This window comes from Fistularia commersonii, chromosome 2 (assembly GCF_037954325.1).
Source record: "Fistularia commersonii isolate RoL2024-O1a breed Wild chromosome 2, RoL_Fcom_v1.0, whole genome shotgun sequence".
Lineage (NCBI taxonomy): Eukaryota > Metazoa > Chordata > Actinopteri > Syngnathiformes > Fistulariidae > Fistularia > Fistularia commersonii.
The window spans coordinates 14,992,550-15,006,126 of record NC_141285.1 but is presented as its reverse complement, the minus strand read 5'-3'; the positions used below and the strand labels follow the sequence as shown (position 1 = coordinate 15,006,126).

General features: G+C 40.9%; 1 protein-coding gene across 4 annotated transcripts in view; it reads right to left on the bottom strand.

Annotated features, from left to right (window-relative positions):
* Positions 1-12,826, bottom strand: part of slit1a (slit homolog 1a (Drosophila)) — an 87,075-nt gene extending 74,249 nt beyond the window's left edge. For all 4 annotated transcript variants that reach the window (XM_086169706.1, XM_086169721.1, XM_086169714.1 and 1 more), the window contains exons 1-2: positions 12,495-12,826; positions 2,195-2,266 (exon numbers count right to left, since the gene is read on the bottom strand). In XM_086169706.1, the coding sequence (XP_086025832.1) occupies positions 2,195-2,266; positions 12,495-12,703 (281 nt within the window). In that variant the 5' untranslated portion in view covers positions 12,704-12,826. The remainder of the gene's footprint in view (positions 1-2,194; positions 2,267-12,494) is intronic.
* Positions 12,827-13,577: the final 751 nt, after the last annotated feature.

The following is a 13,577-nucleotide window of genomic DNA, read 5'->3' as shown; positions in this document are numbered from 1 at the left end:
GCTTTTAGAAACTGTACGATACTGTGGGTTGTTAACTTCTTCACATTTTTCAAAAGTGTACACAGTCACTCTAGATTCATCAAAGAATTGCAAGACTTCTCTCAATGTGTATTTTCACACTAGGTGCAGGCACACACACATTCGGAGGGCAGTGGTGTGGACTGAGGGCACTGTGTGGAATATTGGGGAAAAAAAAAAAGGCTGGACAACCAGCCAGGAAAGTTTTTCTAGGTGGCAAAGAAAGTGTGGCTCTGGTGTGGTCCACGGGGTGTTGCAGCTGGGCGGGAAGAGCACAAAACAGAGGCACGGGTCAAAGAGTGTGCGGGGGAAACTGAACTGGGCTTCAAGATTTTTACAATTGGCAATATCAAGGGAAAGAAAGTTGTGTGAATTTGTGCCTGTTGGATGGTATAGCTGAATTGTGTCAAAGTTACAGGGACCACATCAAGAGTTTTAGTGACACATAAAAAGCATGCACATCAAGAGTGAACACATACACATAATGTTTTAGATTGTTTACTTGTAAGGATGCATATGAAATAAATCTCCTTTGAATCATAATCATGCACAAAAGCAAAACACAACCCTTCCTCACCTACATTGCCAAAGCTAATGTGTAAAAAAGAAGTTTGGATGATTTTGGAAGTGGTACAATAGCCAGGGAGAAAAGAATCCAGTCGCTTTAGAAGAAATAGGAACTTTCCTTCATTACATATACAACTGTTCTGTGTTGAAGGCCACCTCTTATGTCTCCTGTGAGGCCACGGCATAGTGCAACTCAGCAGTCTGGCTTTCCTCCCCATCAAATATAAATGCTAATCACTGTTTGCACTTCATAAACATTGAGAGAAATGTGCAATTCACTTCAGATCTTTTTCTCATGAATTTAGATGAAAGTTAAAAAAGAAATAATGACGAGTAGTTTTGACTTGAAAACTTAATTGTACAGATAGTCGGAAGGGCATGTGGATTTTTGGCCCCCGCTCCTCTTTCTAGTTACTTTCTCCCGGCAGTAAATTGATTTTCCTCTCGCACTCTGTTTCGGTCCCATACACATGAAGATATTCACAACAGTCTGATTTAGGCCATCTCTGCGAGCTGTGTCACAGTGATAGACGTAAATCAGCTGTGTTGATTTTAGACGGACAGGATAGATGGCAGCTGACTGTAAAGATAAACCATTGTTCCTTTTCAGTTCCTCCTGAGGACAGCCCAGAGGTCAGTACCATGATAGGTTAGCCAGCAGTTAATCTTGGGTCAGTTGCATTAAGTTCAGCCACCACAATTACAGTGGCTTACTTTTTCCCCTGTCTTTGCAAAAAGATACCATGTTGATGTATCTATATATTAAATATTTCACTAAAGTATCGTGTTGCATGTACTGAAAGCTGTAAGAAAAAACAAGGCTTTACAGCAAAGAGGGTTCTTTCTTAAGTGCCCCTGCAAGAAGCTGTTTCCTTCACACCTACTGGTAACACGCTGGTGACATGTAGGCATTTACCCTCCACGCAGTGGTAGAAGGTGGTGCAGATAAGGAGAGGCAGAGGTCAACAAGAGGGGGAACAACAAGCGGCTGTGGCTCAGAAAAGAAGCAGCGGGCAGGGGGATGGGTAAATTACGAAGAGACTTGAAAATGGAAGCATATGCTGAGTAGCAGCAGGAATTACGTTTTACATTCAAAAGATGTAAATCTAGATACAGCTGCTACAATTTTCTACTTGCATGCCAATGTGTATATGCATGTGTGTGTGGACACGTTAGCATATACAGAGTAAGTCTAATTTATGACCTGATGTTACAGGTCATGTTTGATTTCAATAAAGATTAAGTATTTTCAATCGAATGTTTCAACTGTTTGGGATCAACACCTCTACATATTCATCAGATGTTGACATGGGGGGAAATGAGTGCGAGCATATGGGACATTGAGTGACTTGGCAGGAAAATATAGTAAGAGAGGTCAATTACATCAATTACCACTGACACTCATGGGTTGGGTGTACTCTGAAGAGAACCAGCTTCACTGTACTGGCTACAGGGTCATTGAAACACCATTAGAAAGTCTGCACATTACATAAACCGTAAGACTAGACACAAAGCATATGACATGTATGGGCCGACTCAGGTGCTGACAAGCACCGAAATAAACATACTATACAAAATTTCTCATTACACTTGACCATGGAGTACTTACAGAACTCGAAGGTACTTGAGACCGGCAAAGTCACTCTTGGTGATGCGTGTGAGATTATTCCCATTCAGCTCCCTGCAATGACAGACACGCAATCATAAATGAATAATTCATTTTTATTCTCCCTTTAGAACTTTTTCAGCAGACAGTGGCATGGTTGCATCTTTTTCAACTCAAAGTTGACTTTGAGGAGACTTAAAGTAAGCCTCAGTAAGGTATCAATTTGAAGTCATCAAAAATTTTCACCGATCTGTTCTTGCCATCTTTTAAAATGTAAGACACGTTTGAGTTGTCTCTTTGTCTTTTTATTCCAGCCAACCACCCACCCAACGACACCCAAAACTACAATCTGACATGTCCCTCTACTATTGGTAGGGATTAGTGAGAGCCAGCGAAGGGGATTTGGGAGAGCCACGAGGCCAGAAAGCTAAGTGCTGTTGATAAAATACAAGCAGCTGCCCTGCTGAGAGCTGGCCATCATTGAAAAACAGGAGAAAGACAGTTGAAAGATGGCAATGCACGCAGTCATCAATAACAGAGGGACCACTCATTAGTTTGTGGAGTATGAAAATAATGAAAAGCAATTGCACTGCATTTCACTGAATCGTGATCAAATGTTAACTTAACCGAACTCCCATGGGGCCTCTTTAAGTTAAATCACGTAAATAATAATAACAAAATGATAAAAGCATGTACTATGTGTAGGAATAATTGTGTTTCATCCTGTCAGTAGAAATTAGACATTTGTGTTCAACTAAATAATAAACTGAAAAACTAATTTCTACTGTACAAATACCACACAGGCGACAAAATCTTCAGTATTTCATTGAGCTACTGTTGTTTCTAAGTATTATGGGCCCACCCTACCCTGACCTTCCCCAACTCCTCGCCCTGAAGCACAACCAAGAAACTTGTTCCAATTCTGCGCCGAAAGCTGGGATTTCTTTCCCCCTTTCGTCTAATGACCACTCCAGGGACTGTAGTACTATGCAGTACTAAAAAGAATGGTCATTATAGGCAGATGGCGTGTGTGTGTGTGTGTGTGTGTGTGTGTGTGTGTGTGTGTGTACACAGGTGCATTGACAGGCCAAGCGACAGGGTCACGGGAAATAAATAATGGACTGGGCTTCATTAGCTAGGACTGATTCGCACACATGTGGTGCTCATTACAAACTCGTATGTAGATATGCACACGTAAGCCACAAATAATTTTGAATTTCCTAATCTCTTATCTTTGGGGTGGTCAGTATTGATGACACCCTGAGGACATGAAAAAGAGAAAGACAGAGAGGAGAGAGCGATGTTAACATGAAGGATAGCAGGAAGAAAAAAAAGGAAAAATTACTTCCACATAAAAAAGGAAAACCACTCTCTTCCCCAGGAGTTACATTGAGCTTAAGAAGGTAATGTGAGAATTGTCATCATTCATCTACATCATTCATTTATCATAGAGGCTGCACAAGCAGTTTCTTTTCAAAATAATTTTGATGTTGACCAATTTTGCAAAGGTCTTTAGATGAAGTTTCAATACCGTTTTAATACCATTTTAAAAGCTGAGAATTTCAAGTGGTGCTCAAAGTGTTGTGGGCTTCTGAAGTGTTCAAAAGTGTTGTGCAACCAAACTAAAATGCAAACAACAACTTGGAGTATCACTAACTACATGTTAAAACTCCATTCTATGGATGACTAGATAATGCTATTCTATGGATTCTATGGATAATGCTTCAATGTGCTCTAGGGACCAAAGCAAGTCTTTTTTTTTTGCAACAATTGTTGATGTTATTCAGTAAGTCCTCCAGCTGATCATGCCTCCTGACCCACTGGACTATTCTATCCTTGTGGTGGATCGCTACCGTTGTTCTGTGTTTTTGATGATCATCTTGTGCTTTGACTGATGTCAAGAAGCGTCAGATGTGCACTGAAGAGTAGGTGTGTATTTATAAGTTCAATTTTAAAAGAAAAGGTAGGCAGACATGGATTCTAAATTCAGTGTAGATGAAGAAAACAACGTTTAAGCAGCAACTTCAGCAGGGGAATCTACAAAGGACTGTAGCATTTGCTTTCTTAATAAATCATCTCAATCAATCAATCATTGTTGCAGCATAAAAGTCTATTTCTCAAATAAACGTTAAGTAGCTAAAATCTCAGTCATTGGTGGTTTTATGTTTTTAAAATCAAGGAAGCAAAGCAATAGTATTTGGCAGAGCAGAAAAGCACCCGTTCATTTTCATAGACAGATGTTGACTTTGGGTTTGTTTTCACAAAAAAAGTAATGCTGTTTTAGTTTGAAGGCAGTAAACCGTTGGGTATCATTTCCAGTCTCTACACTGAATGATTTCCATCTTCATGTGCTGCAGTTAAATCTGTTCTATCCTCTGGAAAATCTGTAAAAATTCCCAATACTGACACATTACCCAGACAGCCAGTGAATTTATGATATCACTATCTAATCCATCTACATCCTCAGTGCCAGGTTGATTGATGCAAAGAAGTACTTCCTCGTACTTCTTCGCTTGAGTGGACACAGCAGCTCGGCCGCTCCACATCTATAATTCAAAGAGTGAGACCACTGTAACAATGCTGAAAAACTCATTATGTGTATTTCTGCCAGCTGCTGGGGTCCCTCAGCAAAGAGGGGACCTGGTTTGCATTGAGCAACATTACATGAAATGGATCCCCAAGACTAGCGGGAGAGTAAGCAAACATAGTGGGTCACTAATGCAAAACAAATATCCGCATAGTCTCTGTGTCTCACAAAGGCAATATATATGTTTTGTATCAAGGAATGCACGTAAGCACACATATTGGCATGTACAGAAATGCCCATGGAAAGGCAATTTGCGATCTTTTGGGACCTGGCTGTAGCAAAACAACTTAATGATGACATGTGAAATGCCTACTGATTGTACATCCTTTCATCACCATTGATGATTTATGCAGAAACACACCATAATGGGAATAAATATTCATACAGTGGAACAGTACCATACAGTATCTTCACACGAACCAGACCTCTGCATAAAATGATTTTGTGTTGGTTGCAATGAGGTTAACACATCACAAAAGTATCACAAATCTGTCCATTTTTACTGTGCAATTTTAATGCTACAGTGGACCATAATTCTAAAACACAAGAAATCCATAGACCTGGGGCTGGCAGACTCTCATAGTCAGCCGACTATTGGAATCACTTTGTTCAATAGCCTCTCATGTGCAGATACAGCTGATGTGATTCAGAAATGGCTTAACTAGAGCAGGAATGGGATAGAATGGGAAATGTGGTTGGACTTCCAGCCTTTTGCCGGCAGACATTGTAGCCCCTATGCAAAAAGTATTTTTCAAGCTAAGTGTATGTTCATTAACTTTCCTTGGGTTTTGGGAGGGTCTCTTTTGCTCTTTTGTTTGTGTCTGAAGTGCCCCTCACTGTTTTCATTTGCTTGTTTTCTTTTGTTTTGATTTTGATTTTAAGATCCCTTCAAATCAAGATTACCTTTAGTTCTTGGATCAGGACTTTTTGGTCAAAGTTATATTGAAAGGAGAATAATGGGATCCATTAAATCCAGCTCAGCCCCTGGCTCCATAAAGTGAACAAGGTGTAAATCTCAGTGAGACATCCTTGTAAATCCCTTAGCACAGTGTTTTGTTCTGCATGGGTCTGCTTGTCAAAATGTATCACGGCAGCTAATAGCATCCTGATGATGAACTTAAACTGATTCTTCTGCTGTTTTTGCTCCTAGGAGGCACAGAATCCTGGTGCAGCAGGAAATTTAGGACAAGTGGCTTGGTTTTCTGCAATTTAGAGCTGAATAAACATTTACTGTATGTGCCTCAACTGTTGACATTAGATCAAAATGACTTATTAAGGTGTGTACATTTTGCTGTACGGTCTTACTACACTACTGCTGCGGGCACCACGGGACCATTTGTCCTGAACAGCTTTCGCCTGGCAGGGAGGGCAGAAGCCAGCTGATTGAGGGTCTGTGGCAATGTGCTGTCCAAACTCCTCACAGTGTAAACAAACTGATGAACAAAGGCCCGTGACACCAAACTGTGAATGCTCATTCACCACAGTCACACACTGAAAATGCTATTCGATTACACCAGCGAGCACTTTCCCTAATGAATGAACTGAACAGGTTGACGAGTCGGAGAAAAGCGGAGTTCCTTCTCCTCCAGACCGTGCAACATATGGACCTGACAGCCGTGAAACACACAGGATAGAGGCACAGGGAGACAAGATAGTCTACTAGTAGACAGACAGAAAAGAGTGAAAGTGGAGTTAGATGGTGTGGCGCAAGGTAGTCAAAGAGTATGGGAAATGATAGCAGAGGAAAGATGGGAAGCAACTTATATTTTTGATATACCACCAGTATATGAACAAAGCAACACCATGCGAGCTTGCATGAGCCTCCAACTCAAAAACAGAGAGATGGAGAAAGAAGCAGAGAGAGAGAGTAAGAGAGCAGCAAGCAGACCACCATGACCAAAATAACACACACTTAAACATAACTGGAGCACTTCTATCCACACTAAGAGGTCAGATTTCTGCCCAGCTTGAACAAAACATTCCCTCTCTATTCAAATGTGGCTTTCAGACAAGCAGTTAAGGCCTTCAACTGTACATTTTTAGTGTGTGTGTGCGTCAGCAAGCGTCTAAGTGTGCCTCTCTGTGCAGTGTGTAAAGACTATGTCTGAGAGTGTTTTGCCGCCTCCTGGGCTCCTCAAGGGCTATTTACAGTTTTCATTCTGCTCAGTCAGGCCTCAGGAGCCAGATTCTTGATAGGAAAGGTAAACATCAAGTAAATCCCACACAATAACAGGACACACACACACATACACACGCGCACACATGCACACACCTTGTGGACACACTTTCCCACAGCCTTCACTGCTTATTTAAAAAAAAAAAATGCTATAAGCCAAAGTCACTGGTCCCTATCTAAGCATTTGTTTCACCTTGCCTACCACAACATTCTTGTCAAAAACACAAGGAAAACTCAGAGCAATACATTGTACAGAAAAGTTTAACAAAAGTAACTGGGACAGGGATGTAGGGAGTTCAGAAAGATGACAAAAGTGGAAAAGTAGCAGGCAGACGCTTTCTACTTAAAGATAGATAACTTATGACACTCACTCAAGCAAAAGGGAATCAATTAAACATCTGTTCCAGTCTGTGTTACTGCCACAGAGCGCGAAAAGAAAACACAGATTATAGCTGTAGTAGAGGTTGAAGGGGTTTTTCGTGGTTTATACTGCGTCTTGAGTTTGTTCAGTGACAGATGCTGAGGTTCTGTTGCGGTTTTGAGTCCCGCATGAATGCATTTAGGCTGCAGGAGTGTGTATCATGTGGACGAGGCATCTGCTTGGGCACGTCCATTATGTTACAGTCATTCTACATGGAGGATAGAGAAGACTTTCGCCTGTCAGACATGCATTGATGACTGTCAATTTGATTGCTGTAATATGTTTGCATGGAAATTCCCTGTTGATTCTAGCAGAGTTGTTCTATGCATTTTATTCTCCCACCCTAAAAAAATAACGTATCATTACTCCACCAGATCAGCTCATCTGAAAGAATATAACCCAAATGCAATACATGAATAAAGAAACTCAAACAACAAAAATGTATTTGCAACTACTTTGTTATTTACAAAGAAGAAATATGTCAAATGGAAGTATCTGCGACTGATTACTAATGGCAAAGTCATCAGAATGTTATTTATAACATTTGTGAATATTGCTTTTGAAAGTCCTGGTGTAGGCAATAGTTTAATCTTTGATCAATGATATAACTTTTGGCTGTTGAGGCCATCTGATTGCCAAAGCTGAGGAGATATTAAAAGCATTTTATGACTCAATCAAAGGTCAATATAAAAATAAACTGAGAAAAATTCTATCAATTAGCTTTTATTTAGTGATTTTATTAAAATGACAATTGAAAGAAGATGTGTGGTTGAAAGGTCAGACTATACTGGAAAATCTGACTCGCTTATTAAAACAACTGATTAAAAAATATCAAATTAATAATATCTAATGGGATTAATATTTGAAAGACTTATTTACTATGTTTAAAACCAACTGAGGCTTCTTTTAAGATTTATCGGTTAAAGATATTCTAAGTCTTTATTAGGCCCTTGAAAAGCCACTGTGAATCTCAAAGTATATGGTCGTTTCTGACAAAGTGTTACATAGAATCTATGCCGTTGAATGGAACGCAGTAATGGAAAGAGTGATCAGGTGAGCACATATTTCAAGTGCTCCTTGCATCTAGAATACAGCCCATGATTTAGTTTTCATACTTTTATGACATCAAAAACATCTTTACTAGCATGAAATGTGGTATGCAGTGATATCTGTGATGTCAAGGGAGTGTTAAATGACCCCCACCCCCCATCCTCCACCCAATCCCTGTCCTTTCTGACGGGCTGGCCCAAGATGTTACCTTCAGAGAAATTTATTTTCATGGTCTGTTCAGATTCAGCCACTGCTGGATAGGCGTGCAAAGCAATCATACATGTAAACTCAGAGGCACATGCAACTTTTATCATTATTTTGCACGCACGCCTGCAAGCATGCATGTACACAGACATACGCGTGCAAGCGCGCGCACACACACACACACGTGCGACTTCAGGGGAAATTTTTTATTGTTTTATTAACTGTATTTAAAAGTACTAAAACACTAACCCAAAATTTAATTTTAAACAGTTTTCCCTCTAAAATATTATGATGTGCTTAAACTTGTCTTTTCCCCAAAAGGGAAGTTAGTCCCCAAAGTGTTAACAGATTTACGTCTTTTAGAAAGTATAGAAAGTTATTTGCAATGGCAGTAAAAACAAGCCTTTTACATACAGTTAGATCCCAGCGAGAACATCATTTCTTAGCTATCACGCGTGTGATCAAATATATAAAGTAGATGTGATGCCCCTGGGAGCAGACCGCTGGGTTAGTGTGGACAAACAGCAGCCAGTGACACTCAGCTGTCGGTCAGCTGCAGTAGTGCTTTTTGAACCTTTATGTAACATTCAAAAGTGTCTTATCAGAAATCAAAATCATTTTAGAATGCCACAGACAACCTGTGTTGCATTCCCTGATCTACCACTTGTTTTACCACATAATCCTTCAAAAGAATCCTCACAAGACAGCTCACAAACATTAAACCCGAGCTAGAAATGGTTTCCAGCTCCATATTCAGAAAAGAGAAGACCGCAGCTGTGTTGTGCAGGCAGTAAATTGAACTTACTGAGTCCCAGACCTGTAATTTCAGAATCCTCCTCTGTGCATAAACATTCTCTGAATGATCTTCATTCCAGGCATTATCACTCCTCAAGGGTTACTGGCAATGAGGATGGATATAGTGGAAGGTAAAAAACGAACAAGTGTGTAATTCAGTCTGCCTGGGGATAGACCTATTTTGCCCTTTATAATAAATAACATGAGCTTGTTAATTCATTCATTTGCTCCGTTGTTGAGTTACATGACTCCTCGCTCGTCTCAAGTAATCCCTTCATTAGTGATCACCTCAGTTATTGTGCCAACCTCTCATCATACTCTTGACTCCTCCAGCTCCATTCCTCACCACATCTCTTTGTCTTGCTCTTTCCACTTAAGCCACAGAGCCGGAGTTGGCAGGTAGTTGACAGGCTGATTTTAGTCTCGTCTGGGTAAATTATGGATCAGGTGACTGGGTGAGTTGTCAGTTGTACCAACCATGTATTGGTGCCAAAAACACTGCAGGCATTCCTTGGCACGTGAACACATACGTGTATCTCCCACCTCCAGCTTCAAAATACATAAACATGGTGATCTAATCCAGGGAATGTCTCACCCATCAAACCTCGTGAGTCTTTTTCAAACGTTATTTATTCACATATGAAGGCATCGGTTTAATTTTATGGACAAACTCAGCTGAACAGAATTACACACATATGCTGTTGTCTCCTTCTTCATTGTTGTGGGGGGATTTTCACGATGTGAATAAAGAGGCGGAGGTACCTCACATAAAGCCTCACCAATAAATTGACTTTCTGCAATTAGATAAAAGTGCAGACATGGTAATGAACAGCTCCTCCCCCTCTGTGAATCAGCTCATTCACAGATGAGGTGCACAATAATATCAGCAGGCTATGTACGAGACAGATAATGCAGAGGAAGAGATGGTCAACGTCTGCTTTAAATCTTAATTCAATAATCTTAAATTATGTAGAGCCATTTAATTGGTATTACATTAGCCAAATTTCTTCCACTGTGATATTTTCCCTCATTAACCTGAGAAAAGGCAGATGAGACACAGGCGCAAAGCGAGAGATGAAATGGAGAGGATGCAGGGGGAGGGAGTGGCCGGTGGCCTGTATGAGGCAGGGTGTGATTTTAACACGCTGCGCTTCATTCTCATTACAGTCACCGGTCTCTGGAGCGCAGGGGTCAAACCTGATCCAAACCCACACTGACAAGTGCAAATGGGATTCTGCTGTCTGTTTCTACACCTTCAATATATACATCCCACCCCATAAACACACATATTCTTCATTATACCATCCTCTTCCCTCTCCTCATACAATTTTGACACTGTTATGGTATGCATCACTACCACTAACCAAACAATATAGAATATACCAGCAAAAAAGACACAATGTAGTACATCTCAGGTGTGTTTACTGTACTGTCTAATGTTGATTCCTTCCACATTACACTTAAATTGAAGCAACACATTTTTAAATATACTGATATTCTGCAGTGAAAAATGACTGCCACTCTCAGATATGTCTTTACCAACTAATTGCCCATACTTGGTCCTTTGGGGGTCAATTCATTTGACTTATATAAACACACACAAATTCAATATACATGTACATAAATCTAGCCATGCTCATGGTTTAGGGTGGGCTGTTTTGACATCCATGATCATTTTGATTAATCGCCCCATGAAACAGTCCACTATTGTTAAGTGTGACCTCTTGGTAGGTACTGACTATATTTAACATGACCCAGTATATGCACTAACACACATTTACCCACACGCACACAACAAACTATTTCAGCGCCCCAAAAAACAGATGACATGAAACCTTAACAGATATCATGATAAAGCCTTTGGAAACATGCAATAAGCTCCCCTGCTGTCCGCGACCAATGAACAACTTTCACCACAAAAGTACGCTCGAGTGAGGGGACAGAAAATTTTGTGAATGGCCATTCATATTGAAAAAGAAACCACAAAATGACCATGTTACTCCCTCTGTTTCAGTTCTAAAACACCATGCGCACATGTGCAACCTGGAAACATAGAAAAAAAAAGTAAAAAAAGATGTGTTCTTAGAAATTAAAAATGAAAAGCACTCAGCATGCAGCGGGTTCCCACTATTCCAGCGCTGCCTCTGACACAAGCATTCCCTCCTTCGTTCCCACCCCATGTTTTATTCAGGATTGATATTCTAAAAGCTGAAATAGAACAATCTGTTTCCCCTTGCACTCCTCACATTTGATTTACCGATAAATATTTCAGAGGAATGTTCGAAAAGACAGAGAAACTCCACTCTGAAAGCTGATGTCTGCCTCACCTCTCCCTCCATCTCCCATGCCCAATCCGTTTTACAAGACATCTACATGATCTTCATGCAAGACTCACTTACATAGCCGATTTGCTTAATTTTCTACATGATTTAACAATTTGTAGTGTGAGTGTTCTGGGACATTGGAAGCGGCTAGGTGCGTGTCTACGCGTGTGCGTGTGTGTGTTTCGTGGTCTCTATTCCCCAGAGTGGAAGAAAGTGAAAAGGGGCAGAGGGAGAAAAAAAAAAGACAAAGCACTGTACTGCGTACATGATATAAATGAAGAGATAACAGATTATAATCTAATCACAGACATGCAGCAAAAGTAAACTATATAACCATAGGTAACAAAGTTTGGCAAAACTTTACTTTTTAAACCTACATTTTTAAAATGGTCTCTTTAATTAGAAAAAAAAACAATAAGGGGAGCAAGCATATAAAAGCAGGTAGGTAAATTATGGACACATGTGAAATGCAAACATCTGCTCTAGGTCTTTTTAGTCCCTCGTGCCTCTTTATACATGACTGGAATGCCAGTGACTGACTGACTGACACAGACAGATTGACAGACAGCACACCGGGGCTATTGTTCTCTGTTGGTCTTCATAAAGTCATGTGCATCATTGCATTGTAGCAGGGAAACAGCAAAAGGAGAGAGGGACGCAGTCAGGGAGTTTGACTGTCAGACTCAGACGGACAGGACACACACACACACACAAACACACAAAGGCAGTGGGCAGATGGTACTCACAGTCTCTCAGTATTGCGGGGGATATTCCTTGGCATGATTTTGAGACCCAGTCCATGGCAGTCTACTGTGGTGCCACTGCAGGTACACAGAGCTGGGCAGGCACTGGCTTTGCCCATGAGTAGGGCAGAGAGCATCACCACCCACATCCAAAGTGGCATCCAAGCCAGCTTGGCCATGCCTGCCTCGAAACAGTTTACTCTGACTGGCATATTCACCAACTCACAGCCTGCTTTTTAGCCCTATTCCTGTCTGTCTGCCTTATGCGTCTGTGCTAAAAAAAAAAAAAAAAAAAAAAAAAGTCTTGCAAACAGTCCTTCGAGAGTAATTATATATTTGCGGTGAATATAAATAGAAACAAAAAAAACTATTTCAAATGCTAATGTTTTCATCTGAGGTGTGAAGCAAAGCAAATCCTGTTCTTCAAGATCTCTTTTGATGTAAGTTTGATATCCACCACAGTTTGCTGATTTAAAAAAAAAAAGAAAAGAAGGCTTTTTTTGTTTGTCTTATTCTCTCCTTGAAAAACTCTTCTCTCTTGTCTTTGTGGAGTTGCTGTGCTCTGGTCTGCACACGTCTGCGCCTCTGTCCTCCTCTCACTCAGTCCTGCTCTGCTCTGCTTGCCTGAAGAGAGGGAATGGGGAAAAGAGCAGAAAGAAAAAAAAGCCAGTCTCTCACCCTCTCTCTCTCTCTTACACACACTCAAACACACACACACACGCACACACACACACATACACCAGTCATCCATCACAAGGATCTACAAATAGCAGAGCCCCCGACTCCACCCCTACCCCTCCTCTGCCTCCTCACATAGCACCCCCCTCAGAACCCTGCCTGAACTCACTCTCATTCTCCAGATCCCTCTTTCATTCCCTTGAATCTATTCACTATCCAAATCTACTCCAAATATTCTTCTTTTTCCACCCACTCCACTCCCTCTTTTCTTTCAGGTTGCCTCCAGGCGAACCCCCAGAGAGAGACCTAACCTGCATGACACTGCTTATCCTCTACCCAGAGGCTGTAAGTAGCTTGGGCTGTGTGTGTGTGTGTGTGTGTGTGTGTGTGTGTGTGTGTGTGTGTGTG